General features: G+C 42.7%; 1 protein-coding gene across 1 annotated transcript in view; it reads right to left on the reverse strand.

Moving 5' to 3' along the window:
• LOC121558609 (2-oxoisovalerate dehydrogenase subunit beta, mitochondrial) overlaps positions 1-26,644 on the reverse strand; it is an 89,867-nt gene that overhangs the window by 39,201 nt on the left and 24,022 nt on the right. Inside the window, exons 7-8 of the mRNA XM_041871995.2 lie at positions 23,372-23,469; positions 21,857-21,967 (exon numbers count right to left, since the gene is read on the reverse strand). Of these exons, the coding sequence (XP_041727929.1) occupies positions 21,857-21,967; positions 23,372-23,469 (209 nt within the window). The remainder of the gene's footprint in view (positions 1-21,856; positions 21,968-23,371; positions 23,470-26,644) is intronic.

A 26,644-nucleotide genomic window follows, 5' to 3' on the forward strand; every position in this document is an offset into this window, starting at 1 on the left:
TGAGCTCTTGAGATGGGAAAACATGATTTCTTTATGAAGGGGAACGTGCTACTTATGACAAAATATTCACACAAAAAAATTATCTGCATTACACTACCCAAAATACACGCTTTTCGTGGAACGACCCATAAATAAAGGATTAATAAAATCATTTATGAAATCATTGAACTTCATTTCCTGGAAGGCATAGCGTTCTGTTGGAGCAGGCTCGTCATAAATCCACTTTAATTGAAAAGCGATGTCTCCGACACAATACTGGGGCCATGTTCTGTGTTTGTTATTGCTTGTTTGAAGTAATCTTTTTCAATGCATATCTAAACTAATGTGAGATGGGTTCCTGCCAGTGAGTGGAGATATGCTTAGACATGTCAGCCTCCTTTAGTGGTCAACAACTTAACTCAAGCCGGCTGTGTCCCAGTCTCACACTATGCAGTCTCAGCCTCGAACATACACACTTGCGCGCACTGTCACCTCGCAACCTTACGACAGTTCAATTAATTAATTGTGTTCTGCGACGCCGTTTGCCAGCTGACTCGTTTCGACACATGTCCATGTGGCCGCCCAAGGACCTGGTGTTTGGATGCAGTCCATGTTATGTTCATAAATGAAGAGAATCAAAGAAGAAAGGTGGTTCGGTACCTGATGCCCCAGTGGAAGAGAGCAAGCAGTCAGACAGCAGGGCAAGCAGTCAGACAGCAGTACAGCCTGCTTAAAATAAAATGGTACTCACATTCTAAATCCAAAATGGCTTTTAGGATTCCAGTTCTACAGTTCTAAATATTTGTTCGGTATTCAAGGAGCTAACGTCATTGCTCCAGTACAAGCCAAGACCCTTTAATCGAACGTGCACCTTTATCATTACTCAAAAACAGAAGCAGCACAGACCAATATCAACAACAATGTAGGTTACTAAAACATCTAGTTCTATGGGTCCAGCGTTCACAAGGCTTCTCTTTGAATTTCTCCTCTAGAAAGCAGGCTGCTAACCTGAGGGGAAAATCTGCAAAAGTATGTAGACACCCATTCAAATTAGTGGATTCGGCCATTTCAGCCACACCGTTGCTGACAGGTGTATAAAATTGAGCACACAGCCATGCAATCTCCGTCAGCACAAGAACTGTTCGTCGTGAGCTTCATGAAATGGGTTTCCATGGCCGAGCAGCCGCATGCGCAATGCCAAGCATCGGCTGGAGTGGTGTAAAGTTTGCCGCCATTGGGGACTGGAGCAGTGGGAACTCATTCTCTGGAGTGATGAATCACGCTTCACCATCTGCCAGTCCGACGGACACATCTGGGTTTGGTGGATGCCAGGAGAACACTACCTGCCCGAATGCATAGCGCCAAAGTTTGGTGGAGGAGGAATAATGGTCTGGGGCTGTTTTTCATGGTTCGGGCTAAGCCCCTTAGTTCCAGTGAAGGGAAATCTTAACGCTACAGCATACAATGACTTCTAGACGATTCTGTGCTTCCAACTTTGTGGCAACAGTTTGGGGAAGGCCCTTTCCTGTTTCAGCATGACAATGCCCACGTGCACAAAGCGAGGTCCATACAGAAATGGTGTGTCGAGATCGTTGTGGAAGAACTTGACTGGCCTGCACAGAGCCCTGACCTCAACCCCATCGAACACCTTTGGGATGAATTGGAATGCCGGCTGCGAGCCAGGCCTAATCGCCCAACATCAGTGCCCGACCTCATTAATAGTCGTGGCTGAATGGAAGCAATTCCCCTTAGCAATGTTCCAACATCTAGTGGAAAGCCTTCCCAGAAGAGTGGAGGCTGTTATAGCAGCAAAGGGGGTTCCAAGTCCATATTAATGCCCATGATTTTGGAATGAGATGTTCGACGAGCAGGTGTCCACATACCTTTGGTCATGTAGTGTAGATTTGTTTCATTGTAGGGTCTTTACTGAAAGATGGACTTATTAAGCAAAAATGACGAGGTCATGGTTTGGAAGTTTGGAACTAACCACAGTAGCGTTGTGGATTTTTGTTTAACCTCACCATCATAACACGGCATCCATCTAAGCTGTCCAAAATCACAGTTGTACAAACATGACAAATCCAATAACTATAAATAAGCATATTAATCTTCATTTCAAATATTTGTTTCCATATCAGAATGCGGTCAGTGAATAATTAATATAGTAGGCTAAATATTTTCTATTCATCATTGCAAGACCAAGGAGCTGATCGTGGAGTACAGGAAAGGGGGGTCCCTCAAATCCTGAAAAGGTTCTACAGCTGTACCATTGAGAGCATATTGACTGGCTGCATCACTGTTTGGTATGGCAATAGCACCGCCCTGGATCGCATGGCGCTACAGAGGGTTGCGTGGACAGCCGAGTGCATCACTGGGGCCGAGCTCCCTTCCATCCAGGACCACTATATCAGGCTGTGTGAAAAGAAGCACCGGAAAGACTCCAACCACCCAAGCCATAGACTAGGTATCAGTGCATACAGTCTGACACCAACAGGCTCTTGAACGGCTTCTATCCCCAAGCAATTCGACTGATAAATAGCTACACGGACTATCTGAGTTTACCTTGCATCTTTATTGACCTTTATTTACACCCACTCACATACAATCTGCTGCTACTCTGTTTGTTTATCTTATATCCTGTTGCCTAGTCCCCTTACCCCTATACATATCTACCCCCATCCCTCCAGTATCCCTGCACATGTAAATATGGTATTGGATCTGACTTTCTAAATATTTCCTGTATATAGTATGCTTCCTTACATACTTACTTACTCTCGTGTGTTTTTTCTAGTAATACATTGTTATTGATTATTGCATTGTTGGGTTTTGAGTTTGCAAGAAAGGCATTTCACTGTACTTGTGCATGTGACATTAAAACTTGATTTTGAAAGGCCAAGCTAATTTTGAAGGCCAATCCAAGTAAACAGTCCAAAAAATTAATAATCAAAAGTCCAAAATATTTACTACCACAAAACTACAGTACCACTACACCCACAGCCATAGACTGAGAAAAGCATGTTACTTGTGACATAGTGTCCAAAAAACTCAATCCTAAAAGTGTTCGCATTCCGCATTGCTTCCATCCCAGTTCATGACAAACAAAGTCTGAACACACCGTTCCACTGCCGGTACAGTATATTTGCTAGCTTTCTTTGAGTAAGACAGCACTTAGTGGACGAGGCACTTAGTGGGAGAGGTGGGCCAGGTTGGTAAGTGGTAAGTCTTAACTACAGCAAGTGCACAGGCTCCAGAGCTCCCGATACAGTCAGCAGCACCACTTCCCAGAAACACAGTGCTGGAGAACTGGCCACGCTGCCGAGATTGCATCTGTGCCTCCTCGCCCCCACCCCCCACCATTCTCATACCTTCATCTACTTCTCTGTCACTGGCTCTGACAATAGACACATTTAGCAGAGATCAGCGTGTGCAAACACACAAATCTAGTCCTTAGAAGACTCTTGCCTCTTATGGGTTCAGCCAAATGGGTTGCGTCACCTCGAGAGGAATCATTTTCCCAGGAAGTATACACATTAAATCAACACAGGAGCTTTATGCCCTTTTCACACTATCGTACCGAAAAGGGTAGGCCCCTACTCGTGTCACCAGCGGGCCCGTAGGCAGACAGACCTCTCCACTGTGCATTAGGGATAATTTATACAAGTCTATGTGAGGGACGTGCTAAAAAATGCAAATTCTAGGCCGATACTGATTTAACAGATATTTTCTTGGTCAAGATATGGCCATAAACCGTACACAGTCTGTAACGTCTTCCATTCACTGCTACAAATAAATCAACTGACAGATGGAGCGACAGTGACGCTAATCCACTATGGATAATATACAGCTTCTGTAGTTACAACCACATCTTTTATATCCACACCTTTAAGTACCCTTGCAACCCTGGGGCTTTTAAAATAACATTTTCCACTCCCAGTGAACTTTGAATAAACTAATGAAAGGGCACGGCCAGCCAGGACCTGCCCACCTGCCACACTATGCCACCTGCCAACACATCTCTGTTACCATGGCAAGTGTCAGCCTTCAATGTCAAGTGCCGACTGCCGGGAACACCAGCCCCTCGGGTAACCAAGTTCATCACTCACTGAGAGCAGACAGGGAGAACATATCACTGGCTGTTCCATTTTTTCGCATCCTTTTCTACTTGTCAAATAGGACACACCAGCAGCAATCTCCATCTGTGGCAGCAGTGCTCTGGTGTAGCAGAAGGGTGAAGTAGAGGAGTTTCCTCCATGCTGCTGAAAGTCAGAGTGATCTCTGTTAAGTCTTCGCTCTCCTTTACTTCTTTGCTCTGACACAGTGGGTGTTCTGGCTTTTCTGTGGCAAAGTCGTACATATTTCTGGAGAGGAGGAAGGAGAAGTGAGAACACACACACACACACACACACACATATTTCCAGGGGTCATTAAGGGACACCATATGATGTGGAATGTGTGCCGAGGCTGGGGCTGGGGAAATGGGAACGGTGTGTTTTATGGGAGCAGATAGGACTTGCAGATTCACAAACCAGCATGGACTTGCTGCCTGCGAGGAGGACAAATGCCAAAGCGAAGAAATATTGTGTGCAATGACAATAGCGATGTTGAGAGAGGGGAGAGTACGCAAGAGAGGTCAAGAGGGGTAAAAGAAGTCAAGTAAAAGGTGACCAAGAGAGAGTTAACAAACCATGACCAAGTGTGAGGAGAGATGGGAGACAGGGAGATTTCTAAAATAGTGTTTCCCAGCCACGACCCAAGGGATATGCTATCTTATTATAATGTCAGCTACATGGCCCTCTGCTGTGAGATCAATCCCAGATGAAATAAGCTAATCTTGACAGTTCATAGTGGAACAACTTATTTCATCAGTGCTTTGGTGACCTTAAAATGAGCCTGAGAAGAAGTCTTTAAAATGTCTTTAAACCCACAGACACTACGAAATGAAACGGTACATGAACTCTGCCGTCCAGATACTAAAGAATAGTGCGTGAACCCTACAGAGGCCTACCACAAGGAATAGGGCCGGGGTACAAAACGCCTTTCCGAGTCTCACTGTAAAATCAAACAAATACATAATTTACCGTGAATTTTCTCAAATTGATTTTACAGTGAGGGAAAAAAGTATTTGATTAGCTGATTTTGTACGTTTGCCCACTGACAAAGAAATGATCAGTCTCATTAAAATGCAAATCAATTTATAACATTTTTGACATGCGTTTTTCTGGATTTTTTTGTTGTTATTCTGTCCCTCACTGTTCAAATAAACCTACCATTAAAATTATAGACTGATCATGTCTTTGTCAGTGGGCAAACGTACAAAATCAGCAGGGGATCAAATACTTTTTTCCCCTCATTGTATAGGGGACACGCGTGCATGGAGCTTGGAACCTTAAAGCAAGAGCCAGAGCCACATCTTGATCATGTTAGCCCGTTTCTTTGCTTTGGAAAGGCCCAGTCTGGAAGGGTATTGTGTGTCATGGAGGACGAAGCAGCCAAAATAGCTCTTTTCAATAGAGAGAGCTGAAGCTATGGGTGGAAAATAATAAGAGGTTCATTGTAGGGAGAGGGCCTGAGCTCCTCAAAGCCTTCCAGGTCCCAGGCCTTTGGCTGATGGGTCTGGTGTGTTCGGCATGGGAAGTGCCATCTCCAATCACCGCTAACTGAGCCACCGCTCTATTACTGACTGCACCCCCTCAACAAGCGGTTTCACACTGGCCAGATCTGAGTCTGACCAGGACTGGAAAATGGCTCTGAATCACTGACTAGGCACTCATTTGAATCGGGACTAGTATATGAATATGGACAAAGAGCCGTACAATGCAGTAGAAATGTCTGATCAAATTCAGATTGTACAAGAGCCAGCCCAAGAGTACTTAAGATGTAGGCCACTCAAAACAACAAGAGACTGAAGATCCGTCAAAGAGGATGATATGGGGTTTTATATAAATTGCCACACTGGCTTTTGACCCAGGAGCAAGAGGGATGGAGAATTTCCACATTATATCATCTGAGCCTGTGGGTCTGGCAGGGCCAAACCAGCCATTTTGTTTATCCCTTAAATGAACGACTATTACATTTACTGGACTGCCGCAGACAGCGGGACAAAATACAGTTTTTCCCTGCATTTCTACAGCAATTTCTGTCCATTCCCTTCGTCAACAAGAGACTTGACTGTATATTTAGATCCCTGTGTCGCCGCTGGTTACCGCCAGGGAGGATGGCTCCGGATGGAGGGAACAGGAAACCCAGAGCTATTGTGTTAATGATCCCATGCACTGAGACACACACACACGGACACTCATTTATAAGACCCACCAGGCTCAAACAGACAAGAACTGATTTAACTGACTCATATGGACATCATGGTCAATCTGGGCATGGATGTCCGCTGTTGAAAGATGCTGAGATATGCAGGACCGACTGTGACTCATAGATTTATATGAAGTCCTAATTGGCCTCCAGTGTTCGGATATGTGTCCATGGAACAACTAGCTGTGCATGTGTGTACACACACTCCGCCTGCATATGAGCCTATCAACCCATTTCATGCAAGACGATGTTAGCGCACGTAGGTATTCCTGGAAACGCTGGAGATCAAGCGAACAACCATTGAATTAAAAAGCGACTCTGAATTCTTTCTGACATGTACTTGAGGCCAAGAATAGCACTGACAATCAAAATCAATGGATCAGAGAATAATACCATTTACTAGCCTCTGATGGCTCCAATTGTGCCAGTTTTTTTGTTTCCATACCTCAGCATATATACTGGCACATACTGAATCCTAGGAATTCCCAATGGAGTCTGAGAAAGCCAACTCAGATTGAACAGGATAAAAATTGAGGTCACAATGCTCTGTGAGTTTTTCCTCTGAGCAATCCTTTGATGAAATGTCACATCGCCCCTTAAGTGGTCCTCTGTAGCTCAGCTGGTAGAGCACGGCGCTTGTAACGCCAAGGTAGTGGGTTCGATCCCCGGGACCACCCATACACAAAAATGTATGCACGCATGACTGTTAGTCGCTTTGGATAAAAAGCGTCTGCTAAATGGCATATTATATTATTATTATTATTTAAGTAGCAAAAGATCTAAGGCTCTGAGACCAGAGAGGGCTGTGTGACTTGGGTAATTCTGGCCACAGTCGTCCTCTGTAAATCCAAAATAGCTGGTGAGTCAGAGGGCTCGGTGGGAGGGTGAGTCAAGAGAAGGACAGAAGAGGTTTGTGACAATTGTGCCCCAACAAACACACGTAGGGCACCCAGGACTAGCCCTCAGTCAGTCAGTCAGTCAGGGTGAACAGGGGTACCAGGGTTTGACCTCACTCTCCACTCAACCTTTGAATATAGGGCCTACTTTAGGATTGGAAGTGGAGGATTCTGGGTAGGCGGAGGGGTGACAAAGACACAAAGAGTAGAGTAGGCACACATAATGGGTCTGTTTCACATTAGAGATTAAGCAGGGACCTGGACTAGATTGCACTTTTAGGTAGGATGAATGATAATTTTGTTTAATTGGCAGTTCATTTGATTTAAAAGGTTCCACTCAGACTCAATAGTCCTGGCCTGGTGTCTGAAATCCCAGTTACTTCAATCCTAATTAAATGAAATTTGTAGTTCTCTGTTACTCTTGGATTTATTCAATATGGGTTAGTGAAACCAACCATAAAAGTGAAATATTTTCCCTATCGTCAGGCAGCTATGCCGCCTAAATTGCTGTGCAATGCGAGTAGCATCAATCTAGCTCTTCAAATGCAGATATGGAAAAGTACACTAGTTTCAAAGGCGACCTTCATGTGCTATGCATTGTAGCACCTAAGGGGACCTACACTGGTCAAAACCTGTAATTCAACCGCTCAGCAGCCAGCACTTCCTAACTAAGACGACAGGAGCTTTTCACAAAAAAATGCCATTATGGCACTCAGTGTCTAGTCTTCACAACACACACACACACCTCATCATTGCAGAGGCAGACCATTGGCCACAGGTGGGAAGATAAAGTATACACTCAGTCAGGGCAGACCATTTGGAATGATGATTAGATTTTCTGTGCTTTGTGACCAAAACAGGCAATGCTTAGACAGACAAAAAAATAAAAAATAAAAATAAAAACAGTACTTCAGCATAGCCATTTCTGGGTAACCAAACCCCATTTCCCCGTCCACTAACCCACCTTTTGTGCATAAAAGGAGCCAATATTCTATTTCATGTCAGGGTTGTTTTCATTAGTTGGCCCCACTGTCTGAAAACATAAAAAAAAAAGGGATTCTCTGCTTTTACTTTGAGAGGAATTGTGAGTCTCTGTTTTCTTTATTTAGCAGAGACCCACATTTGTTCCTAATTTGACATCTGGACATGAAGTTCTTTACGCTTCAGATTTAGTAAAAGATAAAACAAAATATTTTTACGTTGCATTCATGGCAATCGGGTACAAAGAACATGGTGATTATTTAGCCTGTGGTTAATTCATCCTCTCCAGTTAATTGCATGATTAAAAGGTTCTCTACTCAACCACAAAATAATGACACATGGGTCACACAGGGCAACACACTGAGGCTGAGAGACTGCTGCACAACACCACATTCCCAGGCAGTGTTGTCGGCTTTTTAGGACTGAGTGAGGACATAATGGCCTTATCAAGAGAAAACAGACTAATACGTAATAAGAGAATGAGGAGATAGGGGGCTATAAACAGGCAGGGAAAAGGGGAATTAAAAGGTGTGAGGGTGGATAATCCACAACACGTTTAGGTGAAGGAGAGGAGGGAAGAGAAAACAGTGGAGAGGAAGACAAGTGTTGTTGGCAAGGTGGAGACGGCGGCCTTGCCCCCGAGAACCATAACTGGTGTATAAACACACTATTCAATTTCATAGCGCCGGTTTAATGGGGCGGCCGTTGCTGAAAATCACCCCGTTTATTTGAGAAAATTGTCTCTGAACAAACAGCCCATAACAGACTGTTGCGCACTTCATTTGAAGCGCCCCGGTGCCAAGACAATAATAATATGCCATCGATTCCAATTGGGCTCCCAATTAAATTACAGGCCTGCGACCACAATTTTCATCTTGTGCCTTAACTGTCAGTTATAAGATTTACTTGGCAGCGGCGGGCCTCGCAGAGCTTACATACTGTGTCATGTGCTGCAGAAGAGGGACTTTAAATTGCATGATAAAACAGGCAATATAAAAATCCATCCGGCACTTTTGCCAGAGAGCGCCATGTCCCCAGCGGCTTGCCATGTTCACAAACAGAACAGTATGTGGCACATTCGAAGTGCAAATTTATTGCAAATGAAATACAGAAATATCTCATTTCCATAAGTATTCACACCCCTGAGTAAATACTTTGTAGAAGCACCTTTGGCAGTGATTACAGCAGTAAGTCTTTCTGGGTAAGTCTCTAAGAGCTTTTCACACATGGATTGTGCAATATCTGTCCATTATTGGTTGTTGATCATTGCTAGACAGCCATTTTCAGGTCTTGCCATAGATTTTCAAGTAGATTTAAGTCATTTAGGAACATTCACTGTCTTTGTGGAAAGGAACTCCAGTGTAGATGTGGCCTTGTGTTTTAGGTTATTGTCCTGCTGAAAGGTAAAGTCATCTCCCAGTGTCTGGTGGAAAGTAGACTGAACCAGGCTTTCCTCCATGATTTTGCCTGTGCTTAGCTCTATTCTGGAAAATGTTTTTGCCTGAAAAACTCCCCAGTCCTTAATGATTACAAACATACCCATAACATGATGCAGCCACCACTATGCTTGAAAATATGGGGAGTGGTACTCAGTAATGTGTTATATTGAATTTGCCCCAAACATAACACTTTGTATTCAGCACAAAAAGTGAATTGCGTTGACACTTTCTTTACAGTATTACTTAAGTGCCTTGTTGCAAACAGGATGCATGTTCTGGAATATTTTTATTCCATACAGGCATTCTTCTTTTTCACTCTGTCAATTAGGTTAGTATTGTGGAGTAACTACAATGTTGTTGATCTATCCTCAGTTTTCTCCTATTTACATTTTACATTTAAGTCATTTAGCAGACACTTTTATCCAGAGCGACTTACAAATTGGTGCATTCAACTTAGGATAGCCAGTGGGACAACCACATCTTGATCACAGTAAGTACACTTCTATCACAGCCATTAAACTCTGTAACTGTTTTAAAGTCACTATTGGCCTCATAGTGAAATCCCTGAGTGGTTTCCTTCCTCTCTGGCAACTGAGTTAGGAAGGACACCTGTATATTTGTAGTGACTGGGTGTATTGATACACCATCCTAAGTGTAATTAACAACTTCACCATGCTCAAAGGGATATTCAATGCTTTTTTTTTTTGTATCTACCAATAGGTGCCCTTTGCGAGACATTGGAAAACCTCCCTGGTCTTTGTGGTTGAATTTGTGCTTGAAATTCACTGCTCGACTGAGGGACCTTACAGATAATTGTATGTGAGTGAGGAAGTCATAAAAAAGAAAATCATGTTAAACACCATTATTGCAGAGTGTGAGTCCATGCAACTTATCATGGGACTTAAGCAAATCTTTACTCCTGAAGTTATTTAGGCTTGCCATAACAAAGGGGTTGAATACTTATTGACTGAAGAAATGTCAGCTTTTCATTTTTTATTAATTTGCAAACATTTAAAAATAAACATAATTCCACTTTGACATTATGGGGTATTGTGTGTAGGCCAGTGACCAAAAAATCTCAATTGAATCCGTTTTAAATTCAGGCTGCAACAACAAAATGTGGAAAAGGTCAAGGGGTGTGAACACCTTCTGAAGGCACTGTATGTGTGGACAAAATATACAGGCCTCACTCAACTCCTCCCAATGTCAACTCCTCTGGGCTTGAATGGACCACAACTTCAATCTCAAGACACATCTTTAGAACACTTTGAAAGGCCAACAAAACAGTTTCTCTGTCTTACATTACATAATAACATGAGTTAGTGCTACAGCTACTTTAATAGTGTGGCAAAGTAGAAATACAGCCCTAATGAAACGATACCAGCTGTGGGAGAATGAAGTTGGAATTCAATCAATCACAAATGGCAGAAAACTGCACTGTAGAGAAAATAATATGGTTTCTGTGCCACATTGAAGGGCAATTTAAGTGCTAAATTAGACAGTCTACTGCAGGGATCATCAACTATACTGAACAAAAATATAAAACACAACATGCAACAATTTCAAAGATTTTACTAAGTTACAGTTCTAATATGGAAATCCGTCAATTGAAATAAATAAATTAGGCCCTAATCTATGGATTTCACATAACTGGGCAGGGGTGCAGTCATGGGTTGGCATAGGCCCACCCACTTGGCAGTCAGACCCACCCACTGGGGTGCCAGGCCCAGCCAATCAGCATGAGTTTTTCCCCACAAAAGGGCTTTATAACAGACAGAAATTCTCTTCAGCAACCTTTTATTGTCCCCAGCACAAGTTGCACCTGTGTAATGATAATACTGTTTAATCAGCTTCTTGATATACCACACCGGTCAGGTGGATGGATTATCTTGGCAAAGGAGAAATGCTCACTATTAGGGATGTAAACAAATTGATGCACAACATTTGAGAGAAATAATATTTTTGTGCGTATCGAACATGTCTGGGATTTTTAAATTCAGTTCATGAAACATGGGACCAACACTTTACATGTTGCGTTTATGTTTTTGTTCAGTGTAGATTCAGCTGTGGGACAATTTTTTCTTGAGCGGATGGTAGGGGGTTTGGAACATAATGACAAATAATTTGTAGACTGCAAATTGACCGCAAGAAGCCCAAACGGATATAATACTTGACTAAAACATAATAATTTCAAACCTTGCTTACATTTGATTATGCGTGGAAATACTTAGGAACAGATTTCCCAAATTAAAATCATTTGGAGCTGATTTCCTGGTGTTTTTACAGTTCATGTCCAGTTGGGGAACACTGGTCTACTGAGTAAAAATAAAAATCTGTCCAGGAACTACTAAACAGGATTTTTTCTTTGATCTAATCTGGATCTTGGGTGTCCTGATGACTGAAGACATAAATATAATACATTGAAGAGATTATGATTAGTAGTATTGTGTGTGTGTGTGTGTGTGTGTGTGTGTGTGTGTGTGTGTGTGTGTGTGAGAGAGAGTGTATGCAGGGTTGGGGAAGTAAAAAAACAACTAACCGTAAATATTACCAGTTCAAATATTGTAATCAGATTACAGATACTTTTGAAAAACTAAATTCAGCAAAAAAAGAAACATCCTCTCACTGTCAACTGCGTTTATTTTCAGCAAACTTAACATGTGTAAATATTTGTATGAACATAACAAGATTCAACAACTGAGACATAAACTGAACAAGTTCCACAGACGTGACAGAAATGGAATAATGTGTCCCTGAACAAAGGGGGGGTCAAAATCAAAAGTAACAGTCAGTATCTGGTGTGGCCACCAGCTGCATTAAGTACTGCAGTGCATCTCCTGGACTGCACCAAATTTGCCAGTTCTTGCTGTGAGATGTTACCCCACTCTTCCATCAAGGCACCTGCAAGTTCCCAGACATTTCTGGAGGGAATGGCCCTAGCCCTCACCCTCCAATCCAACAGGTCCCAGACGTGCTCAATGGCATTAAGATCTGGGCTCTTCGCTGGCCATAGCAGAACACTGACATTCCTGTCTTGCAGGAAATCATGCACAAAACGAGCAGCATTGCTGGTGGCATTGTCATGCTGGAGGGTCATGACAGGATGAGCCTGCAGGAAGGGTACCACATGAGGGGAGGAGGATGTCTTCCCTGTAACGCATAGCATTGAGATTGCCTGCAATGACAACAAGCTCAGTCCGATGATGCAGTGACACACCGCCCCAGACCATGACGGACCCTCCACCTCCAAATCGATCCCGCTCCAGAGTACAGGCCTCGGTGTAACGCTCATTCCTTCAACGATAAACGCGAATCCGACCATCACCCCTGGTGAGACAAAACCGCGACTCGTCATTGAAGAGCACTTTTTGCCAGTCCTGTCTAGTCCAGCGACGGTGGGTTTGCGCCCATAGGTGACGTTGTTGCCGGTGATGTCTGGTGAGGACCTGCCTTACAACAGGCCTACAAGCCCTCAGTCCCTCTCAGCCTATTGCGGACAGTCTGAGCACTGATGGAGGGATTGTGTGTTCCTGGTGTAACTCGGGCAGTTGTTGTTGCCATCCTGTACCTGTCCCGCAGGTGTGATGTTCGGATGTACCGATCCTGTGCTGGTGTTGTTACACGTGGTCTGCCACTGCGAGGACGATCAGCTGTACGTCCTGTCTCCATGTAGCGCTGTCTTAGGCATCTCACAGTACGGACATTGCAATTTATTGCCCTGCCACATCTGCAGTCCTCATGCCTCCTTGCAGCATGCCTAAGGCACGTTCACGCAGATGAGCAGGAACCCTGGGCATCTTTCTTTTGGCGTTTTTCAGAGTTAGTAGAAAGGCCTCTTTAGTGTCCTAAGTTTTCATAACTGTGACCTTAATTGCCTACCATCTGTAAGCTGTTAGTGTCTTAACGACCGTTCCACAGGTGCATGTTCATTAATTGTTTATGGTTCATTGAACAAGCATGGGAACACTGTTTAAACACTTTACAATGAAGATCTGTGAAGTTATTTAGATTTTCACTAATTATCTTTGAAAGACAGGGTCCTGAAAAAGGGACTTTTCTTTTTTTTGCTGAGTTTATACGATTGCTTCTGGAATACATGTTTAATTCCGAAAGGATGTTTGCAACAACAACAAAAATTCAAGTTGAAGTTTGTTCTGCCTGAGCAAGTCTGACCATATATCAGAGACCACTATGATGACACACCAAATGCTTTTTTGATGGATCGTGGAAAAGAGCAGGAATAGGATTTTGTAGCCTACAGTCCAAGCTGTCTTACAATGGTGCGACCGCTGTCGGCATCCAAAGATTATCCAATTTGAATAAACCCTAAGGGTAAGGCCGACAGCAGTGATGTAGCCTACGGGCTACATATTATTGATATCTACATAGCGCATTGATGTGAATCACACTGCTGCCCTCTCATTTAGCCATTTGCGCCTTACGGATTGTGTATAGGTGTAACTCAATAATGGTTGAATTGAAGAAGTTTAAGCTGCCTATCAATCATTGTTTTTGCAACCAGTGGGCAGTCTGTGAAAAATGCGCTCTTGCAACAGCTGCATAGTGCGGATCCCAGCCTATGGAATAAAAATTGAAAAGATTTGGGCCCTCAGATCCACAAACTTTGTACAGCTGCACCATTAAGAGCGTCTTGACTGGCTTCATTACCGCTTGGTGTCAGAGGAAGGCCCTAAACATTTTCAAAGACTCCAGCCACCCAAGACACAGGTGCCTTCCTCTGACACCGCTTGGTATAGAGGTCCTGGATGGCAGGGAGCTCGGCTCCAGTGATGTACTGGGTCATACGCACTACCCTCTGTAGCGACTTGCGGTCGGATGCCAAGCAGTTGCCAGTACCGATGCACCAAGTCTGGAACCAACAGGACCCTAAACAGCTTCTACCCCAAGCCATAAGACTAATAAATAGTTAACCAAATAGCTGCACAGACTATCTGCATTGACCCTCTTTGCAGTAACTCTTTTGACTCATCACATACGCTGATGCTACCAGCGTTTATTATCTATCCTATTGCCTAGTCACTTTACCCCTACCTATATGTACATATTTACCCCTGCACATCGACTCGGTACTGGTACCCTGTTTATATAGCCAAGTTGTTTCTCATTATGTATTTATTCCTTGAGTTATAATTGTTCCTATATTTCTCTCTGCATTGTTGGGAAGGGCCTGTAAGTAAGCATTTCACTGTTAGTCTACACAGGTTGATTACAAACCATGTGACAAATAACATTTGATTTGACGTTTGAGGGAGTTCCTCCCTTCTAAATTCCTCTGTGGTATTGTGCTCCATACTGTCAAAAACAAGTTTAATTTAAAGGGACACCTCGGGATTTTGGCAATGATGCCCTTTACAGTGCCTTGCAAAAGTATTCATCCCCCTTGACGTTTTTCCTATTTTGTTGCATTACAACCTGTAATTTCAAATGGATTTTTATTTGGATTTCAAGTAATGGACATACACAAAATAGTCAAAATTGGTGAAGTTAAATGAAAAAAATAACTTGTTTCAAAAAATTCTAAAAAATAAATTACGGAAAAGTGGTGTGTGCACATGTATTCACCCCCTTTGCTATGAAGCCCCTAAATAAGATCTGGTGCAACCAATTACCTTCAGAAGTCACATAATTAGTTAAATAAAGTCTGCCTGTGTGAAATCTAAGTGTCACATGATCTGTCACATGATCTCAGTATATATACACACACATGTTTTGAAAGGTCTCAGAATCTGCAACACCACTAAGCAAGGGGCACCACCAAGCAAGCGGCACCATGAAGACCAAGGATCTCTCCAAACAGGTGAGGGACAAAGTTGTGGAGAAGTACAGATCAGGGTTGGGTTATAAAAAATTATCAGAAACGTTGAACTTCCCACGGAGCACCATTAAATCCATTATTAAAAAATGGAAGGAATATGGCACCACAACAAACCTGCCAAGAGAGGGCCGCCCGCCAAAACTCACGGACCAGGCAAGGAGGGCATTAATCAGAGAGGCAACAAAGAGACCAAAGATAACCCTGAAGGAGCTGCAAAGCTCCACAGCAGAGAATGGAGTATCTGTCCATAGGACTACTTTAAGCCGTACACTCCACAGAGCTGGGCTTTGCGGAAGAGTGGCCAGAAAAAAAGCCATTGTTTAAGGAAAAAAATAAGCAAACACGTTTGGTGTTCACCAAAAGGCATGTGGGAGACTCCCCAAACATATGAAGAAGGTACTCTGGTCAGATGAGACTAAAATTGAGCTTTTTGGCCATCAAGGAAAACGCTATGTATGTCTAATCAGCTTCTTGATATACCACACCGGTCAGGTGGATGGATTATCTTGGCAAAGGAGAAATGCTCACTATTAGGGATGTAAACAAATTGATGCACAACATTTGAGAGAAATAATATTTTTGTGCGTATCGAACATGTCTGGGATTTTTAAATTCAGTTCATGAAACATGGGACCAACACTTTACATGTTGCGTTTATGTTTTTGTTCAGTGTAGATTCAGCTGTGGGACAATTTTTTCTTGAGCGGATGGTAGGGGGTTTGGAACATAATGACAAATAATTTGTAGACTGCAAATTGACCGCAAGAAGCCCAAACGGATATAATACTTGACTAAAACATAATAATTTCAAACCTTGCTTACATTTGATTATGCGTGGAAATACTTAGGAACAGATTTCCCAAATTAAAATCATTTGGAGCTGATTTCCTGGTGTTTTTACAGTTCATGTCCAGTTGGGGAACACTGGTCTACTGAGTAAAAATAAAAATCTGTCCAGGAACTACTAAACAGGATTTTTTCTTTGATCTAATCTGGATCTTGGGTGTCCTGATGACTGAAGACATAAATATAATACATTGAAGAGATTATGATTAGTAGTATTGTGTGTGTGTGTGTGTGTGTGTGTGTGTGTGTGTGTGTGTGTGTGTGTGTGTGTGTGTGAGAGAGAGTGTATGCAGGGTTGGGGAAGTAAAAAAACAACTAACCGTAAATATTACCAGTTCAAATATTGTAATCAGATTACAGATACTTTTGAAAAACTAAATTCAGCAAAAAAAGAAACATCCTCTCACTGTCAACTGCGTTTATTTTCAGCAAACTTAACATGTGTAAATATTTGTATGAACATAACAAGATTCAACAACTGAGACATAAACTGAACAAGTTCCACAGACGTGACAGAAATGGAATAATGTGTCCCTGAACAAAGGGGGGGTCAAAATCAAAAGTAACAGTCAGTATCTGGTGTGGCCACCAGCTGCATTAAGTACTGCAGTGCATCTCCTGGACTGCACCAAATTTGCCAGTTCTTGCTGTGAGATGTTACCCCACTCTTCCATCAAGGCACCTGCAAGTTCCCAGACATTTCTGGAGGGAATGGCCCTAGCCCTCACCCTCCAATCCAACAGGTCCCAGACGTGCTCAATGGCATTAAGATCTGGGCTCTTCGCTGGCCATAGCAGAACACTGACATTCCTGTCTTGCAGGAAATCATGCACAAAACGAGCAGCATTGCTGGTGGCATTGTCATGCTGGAGGGTCATGACAGGATGAGCCTGCAGGAAGGGTACCACATGAGGGAGGAGGATGTCTTCCCTGTAACGCATAGCATTGAGATTGCCTGCAATGACAACAAGCTCAGTCCGATGATGCAGTGACACACCGCCCCAGACCATGACGGACCCTCCACCTCCAAATCGATCCCGCTCCAGAGTACAGGCCTCGGTGTAACGCTCATTCCTTCAACGATAAACGCGAATCCGACCATCACCCCTGGTGAGACAAAACCGCGACTCGTCATTGAAGAGCACTTTTTGCCAGTCCTGTCTAGTCCAGCGACGGTGGGTTTGCGCCCATAGGTGACGTTGTTGCCGGTGATGTCTGGTGAGGACCTGCCTTACAACAGGCCTACAAGCCCTCAGTCCCTCTCAGCCTATTGCGGACAGTCTGAGCACTGATGGAGGGATTGTGTGTTCCTGGTGTAACTCGGGCAGTTGTTGTTGCCATCCTGTACCTGTCCCGCAGGTGTGATGTTCGGATGTACCCGATCCTGTGCTGGTGTTGTTACACGTGGTCTGCCACTGCGAGGACGATCAGCTGTACGTCCTGTCTCCATGTAGCGCTGTCTTAGGCATCTCACAGTACGGACATTGCAATTTATTGCCCTGCCACATCTGCAGTCCTCATGCCTCCTTGCAGCATGCCTAAGGCACGTTCACGCAGATGAGCAGGAACCCTGGGCATCTTTCTTTTGGCGTTTTTCAGAGTTAGTAGAAAGGCCTCTTTAGTGTCCTAAGTTTTCATAACTGTGACCTTAATTGCCTACCATCTGTAAGCTGTTAGTGTCTTAACGACCGTTCCACAGGTGCATGTTCATTAATTGTTTATGGTTCATTGAACAAGCATGGGAACACTGTTTAAACACTTTACAATGAAGATCTGTGAAGTTATTTAGATTTTCACTAATTATCTTTGAAAGACAGGGTCCTGAAAAAGGGACTTTTCTTTTTTTTGCTGAGTTTATACGATTGCTTCTGGAATACATGTTTAATTCCGAAAGGATGTTTGCAACAACAACAAAAATTCAAGTTGAAGTTTGTTCTGCCTGAGCAAGTCTGACCATATATCAGAGACCACTATGATGACACACCAAATGCTTTTTGATGGATCGTGGAAAAGAGCAGGAATAGGATTTTGTAGCCTACAGTCCAAGCTGTCTTACAATGGTGCGACCGCTGTCGGCATCCAAAGATTATCCAATTTGAATAAACCCTAAGGGTAAGGCCGACAGCAGTGATGTAGCCTACGGGCTACATATTATTGATATCTACATAGCGCATTGATGTGAATCACACTGCTGCCCTCTCATTTAGCCATTTGCGCCTTACGGATTGTGTATAGGTGTAACTCAATAATGGTTGAATTGAAGAAGTTTAAGCTGCCTATCAATCATTGTTTTTGCAACCAGTGGGCAGTCTGTGAAAAATGCGCTCTTGCAACAGCTGCATAGTGCGGATCCCAGCCTATGGAATAAAAATTGAAAAGATTTGGGCCCTCAGATCCACAAACTTTGTACAGCTGCACCATTAAGAGCGTCTTGACTGGCTTCATTACCGCTTGGTGTCAGAGGAAGGCCCTAAACATTTTCAAAGACTCCAGCCACCCAAGACACAGGTGCCTTCCTCTGACACCGCTTGGTATAGAGGTCCTGGATGGCAGGGAGCTCGGCTCCAGTGATGTACTGGGTCATACGCACTACCCTCTGTAGCGACTTGCGGTCGGATGCCAAGCAGTTGCCAGTACCGATGCACCAAGTCTGGAACCAACAGGACCCTAAACAGCTTCTACCCCAAGCCATAAGACTAATAAATAGTTAACCAAATAGCTGCACAGACTATCTGCATTGACCCTCTTTGCAGTAACTCTTTTGACTCATCACATACGCTGATGCTACCAGCGTTATTATCTATCCTATTGCCTAGTCACTTTACCCCTACCTATATGTACATATTTACCCCTGCACATCGACTCGGTACTGGTACCCTGTTTATATAGCCAAGTTGTTTCTCATTATGTATTTATTCCTTGAGTTATAATTGTTCCTATATTTCTCTCTGCATTGTTGGGAAGGGCCTGTAAGTAAGCATTTCACTGTTAGTCTACACAGGTTGATTACAAACCATGTGACAAATAACATTTGATTTGACGTTTGAGGGAGTTCCTCCCTTCTAAATTCCTCTGTGGTATTGTGCTCCATACTGTCAAAAACAAGTTTAATTTAAAGGGACACCTCGGGATTTTGGCAATGATGCCCTTTACAGTGCCTTGCAAAAGTATTCATCCCCCTTGACGTTTTTCCTATTTTGTTGCATTACAACCTGTAATTTCAAATGGATTTTTATTTGGATTTCAAGTAATGGACATACACAAAATAGTCAAAATTGAGTGAAGTTAAATGAAAAAAATAACTTGTTTCAAAAAATTCTAAAAAATAAATTACGGAAAAGTGGTGTGTGCACATGTATTCACCCCCTTTGCTATGAAGCCCCTAAATAAGATCTGGTGCAACCAATTACCTTCAGAAGTCACATAATTAGTTAAATAAAGTCTGCCTGTGTGAAATCTAAGTGTCACATGATCTGTCACATGATCTCAGTATATATACACACACATGTTTTGAAAGGTCTCAGAATCTGCAACACCACTAAGCAAGGGGCACCACCAAGCAAGCGGCACCATGAAGACCAAGGATCTCTCCAAACAGGTGAGGGACAAAGTTGTGGAGAAGTACAGATCAGGGTTGGGTTATAAAAAATTATCAGAAACGTTGAACTTCCCACGGAGCACCATTAAATCCATTATTAAAAAATGGAAGGAATATGGCACCACAACAAACCTGCCAAGAGAGGGCCGCCCGCCAAAACTCACGGACCAGGCAAGGAGGGCATTAATCAGAGAGGCAACAAAGAGACCAAAGATAACCCTGAAGGAGCTGCAAAGCTCCACAGCAGAGAATGGAGTATCTGTCCATAGGACTACTTTAAGCCGTACACTCCACAGAGCTGGGCTTTGCGGAAGAGTGGCCAGAAAAAAAGCCATTGTTTAAGGAAAAAAATAAGCAAACACGTTTGGTGTTCACCAAAAGGCATGTGGGAGACTCCCCAAACATATGAAGAAGGTACTCTGGTCAGATGAGACTAAAATTGAGCTTTTTGGCCATCAAGGAAAACGCTATGTCTGGCACAAACCCAACACCTCTCATCACCCCGAGAACACCATCCCCACAGTGAAGCATGGTGGTGGCAGCATCATGCTGTGGGAATGTCCACCGGCAGGGACAGTGAAACTGGTCAGAATTGAAGGAATGATGGATGGCGCTAAATTCATGGAAACCTGTTTCAGTCTTCCAGAGATTTGAGACTGGGACAGAGGTTCACCTTCCAGCAGGACAATGACCCTAAATGTATTGGAATGGCCTAGTCAAAGCCCAGTCCTCAATCCAATTGAGAATCTGTGGTATGACTTAAAGATTGCTGTACACCAGCGGAACCCATCCAATTTGAAGGAGCTGGAGCAGTTTTGCCTTGAAGAATGGGCAAAAATCCCAGTGGCTAAATGTGCCAAGCTTATAGAGACATACCCCAAGAGACTTGCAGCTGTAATTGCTGCAAAAGGTGGCTCTACAAAGTATTGACTTTGGGGGGTGAATAGTTATGCACGCTCAAGGTTCAGTTTTTTTGTGTTATTTCTTGTTTGTTTCACAGGAAAAAATATTTTGCATCTTCAAAGCGGTAAGGATGTTGTGTAAAACAAATGATACAACCCACCAAAAAAATCCATTTTAATTCCAGGTTGTAAGGCAACAAAATAGGACAAATGCCAAGGGGGGTGAATACTTTCGCAAGCCACTGCATCTACTTACCCAGAGTCAGATGAACTATTTGTATGTCTCTGTGTCCAGTATTAAGGAAGTTAGAGGTAGTTTCGCGAGCCAATGCTAACTAGCGTTAGTGCAATGACTGGACGTCTATGGGTATCTGCTAGCATAGGCCTAACAGACACATGATCAAACTCGCACACTTTTGATAGACTTAAACTGCTGCAAATTATTGAGATATCAAAGTGTCACCAACAAAAACGTAAACAGGCCTATAGCAAATGCAGCATACAGCATTTATTTTTCATTTGCAAATAGCACTTTTCTGTAGTACCCAAAGCATGCCATTCCATGAGAGCAGCATTTCTTTTTCAACACGAAGCAATGAGCCCAAATCAGTTCTTCATGACAACAAAATCATAAATAACAGAGTTAGTTTTTGGGTTATGCACAAGTAAAACATTTTGACTGATCTACATTTCCAAGTCCTATTCTTGAAGATCAAGGTGTATTAAATTAATTGGAATGACTGGAAATAATCACATTATTATCTGTAGTAGTGGGTTAGAAGAAGCCTACAGAACCAACCCATAAAGTAAAATGCATCATCCATTTATGGCCAACTATGTAAACTCTAACATTGATTTATCCTGCAATAGATCAATTGGTAATTCATTTTTGTCTTCTAATGCCTTAAGGGGAAAGGAATCTAGAAGTAACTAAAAGTAATCAGATGAGTTTGGGTAATCAAAAAGTTACATTACTGATTACATTTTTGGACAGGTAACTAGTAAGTGTGTTTGTGTGAGAGTGTGTGTGAGAGTGTCTGTGTACAAATGATATAACCTAGTGTGCGTCTTACCTTGCAAACGGTCTCAGTGTCCCAAGGCAAGATGGTCTGCAGATCTATGAGTTCACAGGACACACCCAGTTTCTCCTGAGCCATGTTGGCCACTTCCCTCAGCACATGGATCTGCAAGGCAGGAGTCAGAGATCAAGACAGTGTATTCCATTCTAATCCACAATGGATATTAGAACACTTCATAATAACATCAAGAACCCCTTTTAGAATCGACAGAAAAGCAATACACAAGACCCCTTATTAACGTTCAAGTCAGTTTGGACTAATGGAGAAAGTTGCTTGGATAGACTGTTAATTGGCAGATTACAAAGCTTTCTGTTTCCAGATAATGACTGCTGTGCCTGTGAATAAATCGGCAATCTGGCTACATCGTTATTAACCCCAAGCTGTGCAGCAAGGCTTTGAGTGTGTCTATGAATGTGTGTGAGGGTTGATTAATAAAATATATTAATGTGTGGGTCTTGAGTGATAGCCATGAGTCATAATCAGATAGCCAATTGATAAAAAAGGAACACCACAATCTCTAGGCTTCCAGTCCATTTAGACAAGTCTACAAAAGGCATTTAAAAAGATAACTATTCTGGCGTTAGTCAACCTTGCTAGAGATAACTACTAATATACTGAATATTGCTGAAGCAATGATATAGCCTAGTACTTCTGTCAAGACACAGTATAAACAGGTTTAAAGTGTGCAATAAAACCTTACAATATAACAGTAGGGATTTTCAGCACTAGCAAAATGAACCCCTCTGTTTTGCTCATTAGCAGGCCTTCATGGCAGGTTCCAGGCGCGGTTCCGACCGCTCCACTCACTGAGAGTTGTTTTCTTTTCCCTCATCCATGGAGGGCTGAGGGATTACCGGAGTAATGGGGTGGGGAAAGGATTTTAAAAAGAAGCCCCGATTTCGACAACGGGTGGATTTTTCATCTTTGCAAAATGATGGCTTTGATGGAGTTGATTTCCCCGTCATTCCCGGCCCTCAGGCTTAGACCCCTTCTGCTCTTCAGCTGCACCTACATTAGTCTCTTTCTCTGGGTGGGTTAAGCCTGTTAAGTGGGCTAGCATAATCTTTGTGAGGGGCGACGACACCAAGAGAGCTATATAGACCATAATCCTCTCCTGAGGAAAATAAATCAGGGGGATAGGAGTTGAAGACAATGGAAGGCCTTGTGTTGACATGGACTGTTAACACTGCGGAGCAGCGTCGGTCCAACGGAGACGTCAGTGTAGATACGATAAACCACCAACCCCTGGTGGGAAACCTCCTGTTGAGAGGCGTGGGCTTGTGATGGAGCTAGGAGATAATCCATGGCTCGTCCCTGTCGGCTTAAAATGTCAAAGAGCCAAGATGTAACGCGGATGTCCCTACTCTGCCCGTCTCCATACCATGCCATAAACAATGACTTCCGGCTAAGGTCATGACTCATGCACAGTCATAGACGGACATATAGCTCCATCTCCTCTATGGCTCGAGTATGTAGAATCAACCCATGGCTCCTTCTTTCACGTCTCACCTGTGTTCCCCACGCGACCAGAGTGACGTCACTTCCTTCCTGTATAACCTCGGCCTGGGAAAGTGGGATGGTGTAGGTCTCTGTAGGGACCTGCTCCACTGCAAAACACACAAAGAAAAAGCAAACACAACCTCTATCGCAATTGTTTCAAAACCTGTCCTCACCTCATCTCCTCCCCTTCATCTGCACTGATTGTAAAATACTTGGACAGGTGAAAACCCTATGGTAGAAGCTAATCATTAGGCTGGCTTTCACCCAGTCAGTTCTTGCAGATCAGTGCAGTGAAGGAGAGGATTTCTGGGGGGGACAATTTAGAAAGAGGCCAAGTATCTTATCAGTACGGCCAACATGACCCGGTGCAACTACAGTACTACACACACCAGGAATACAATTGGGGGTCAATCCCGAACACACATTAAATCATTCTGTTAATGGCAAACTGTGTTTGCTCTGTCAAGTAAGGATGACAAGCACGGAAATGACCGGCACACTCACAAATGAAAGCCTTCAATCTGTGCTTCCAGTCAGGAACAAAGTCTCTGGCCCATTTGAGATGCTTTTTCCAGACCTCATCAATCACGAGGAGCCTTGTGTCTCTATGGGCCTCTGTAGCTCAGTTGGTAGAGCATGACGCTTGCGACGCCAGGATGGTGGGTTTGATTCCCGGGACCACCAATAAGAAAAATGTATGCACGCGTGACTAAGTCGATTTCGATTACAGCGTCTGCTGAATGACATATATTATTATAATAATAAGAAGAAGATAAATCTATGCACTAACAATATCTAGTGCCAACTATAGGCCCTGATCAATGTGGTCAACAAAACATTTGCGGGATGGGATATAGTTCAAAGGGAAATTATATTAATTCATCAGACTTTCTCTTGGATCCTTTTCCAAAGAGACTAACCCTTTGACTTCATAACAAACACTTGGTAGCAAAAAACCTAAGGAACCAACATAGCCTATCATGTAGTTATGTGGTAACAACATTACACATGTCTTTGGCGCTCATCATACACAACTTTGACCCTGACGAGCAAGATAAAATACCATCAGAAGGTGTGTGTGGGGGTTTATTGGGGAGACCTGTGCTCTTTAAAAGGTCTCTTGCATGGTAACACATGAACTGCAAATGTCATTGGGCGTACTATTGATACTCACGGGAGACATTATGGTTTGCGACTCCACTCTACGCTTCCCGGAACAGTCAGGATGACTTCCACCCATTCCCCCTCTAGAGGTTAAGAAACAGGCTGCCGACTTCAAGTTTCTTCAGCAATTTCAAACGAGTCGAAAGAGCTACCTCTGGCAAGCCTTTTTTTACAACCCAATCCTGAAGTCACAGGGTGTGCCGGTACATGGTTCAAATTAATCATGGACTGAATGGGGTGTGAATGATAGAATCACCTATAGGCCACATGGGACATTTATTTACAATTAAATGGCTTCCAGATGTAAGTGATGTCAGGGATGAGAGGGTGTTTATTTTGGTTAATCAGTATCTCTCAGAGCAAGTAATCTAATCATCAGGGTGATTCAGAAAGATGTGGAATTGAGAAAAGAAAATGCACTCTTTCAAAATACCAACTCCAATGATGGAATTTCAAATTATTTCTCTCTCGGAACATCTTGAGATACTTATAATACGTAAACATACAGTAAACTGAAATTCGTAGGTTTTTCCTAAATCTACTAAGTTAACCTTACACAGAAAGCCACAACAAGCAACAAGTAAAATCCCACACCTACCACCAACGAACTGCTGGTGACTGGCTTCAGGGATCTTTATATAGTGGAATTTAAATCAACCTTTCAGACCGTGACACAGCAGTCATTTAGTAGTGACCGATCTTACTCAAGAAGACCCATGTCAGTTGGAGATTGCCTTTTTCAGAATCAAGTCCCCAATTCACTTAAAGGAAGTACACTCAACATCCAGCTTAGAGATCATAAGCTCACGTGACAATGGTGATGTATAACAGTCTTCATAAAAAATAGAATCTTAATAGGGGGAATCTCTGTCACTAACTAGCCTATATTTAACTACGGTCCTGATGAAACCAGTGCTTGTGGTTCCATCCCCTCTGGCTGGTAAGAAACGAAAATGACTGCTTCAATTCAAAACATTACATGACCTCATCATCCAAACAAACGTCGCTCAGAGGGATTAGCACGAGAGGTAGTGCTTTCTGCTCTTTTCGGAAATTAAAGTAATTCCCTAACTGCTACCAGTTCTGAGAGCCCTGTGGGACAGACAAGCGATTGTAGCCACTGAGTTGGGGAAAAAAGGAACAATATTTAGTCATTTCGCTATGGGAAACATAACTAGGAGATATTTTGAGAAGAGGATAGACGAGAAATATCCATTAGGTGGTATACTTCCAAGTAACTGGGTTTAGTCCATCTGAAAATGCAACAACAAACCTCACAGAAAGAAAGATTTAGGGTTTTGTTGAGGGATATATAACTGAGGTGTTATTTCATTCACATTTTGAGAGAAGTAAGTGTCATGACTAATATCATTTTTACTCTGCAGTAGGAACAAAAGGCTGCTCTTGACTTCCTGAGAAGCATCAAACACAATTTGACATCCAAAATAAAGATAAGGAGTGGAAAAATTATGTGGCGACTGCTTTTCTGTGCCAAGAACACAGCAAAACTGAAACATCATATCCTTGCAGGTCCTAAAGAGGCGGAATTCAACTTGTTTGTTAAACCATATTACTGTGACTAACAGTTCACCTCACCATATTACTGTCAGACTAGAGCTGGGTTCCCCAATAGGCTGCCCGCAGGCCAAATTCAGCACGCGGGTGATTTTATTTGGCCCCCCAAGTATTCTGAGCAAAAATAAAATATTTGTTTTTGGACATAAAGACTGTAAAAATCACCAGGAAATCAGCAAAAAGTTATTTTAATTTAGGAAGTTCACTAGTATTCCTGCGCATAAATAGAGAGGCATTTGTGATCGTATCCCAATGTAATCAAGGTTTGAAATGATTCTGTTTTTGTTAAATACTATATATGTTTGGGATTCTTGAAGACAATGTGCAGTGCACACATCATTATTATTATTATTATTTATTTTTTATTTATTTATTTTTTGCGGGGGGAATGGATCAGCTTAATATTGCAGATAGATTGTATCTTCTATCAATGTAATTGTCTGCATCACTTCCAATCCCCCATGTTTTTTTGTTTTTTTTATATATATATTCCCCTTTATTACTTTTCAACCCCACCATCCTTTCCCTACTTGGAGTAAATTA

Source organism: Coregonus clupeaformis, chromosome 17 (assembly GCF_020615455.1).
Source record: "Coregonus clupeaformis isolate EN_2021a chromosome 17, ASM2061545v1, whole genome shotgun sequence".
Taxonomy (NCBI): domain Eukaryota; kingdom Metazoa; phylum Chordata; class Actinopteri; order Salmoniformes; family Salmonidae; genus Coregonus; species Coregonus clupeaformis.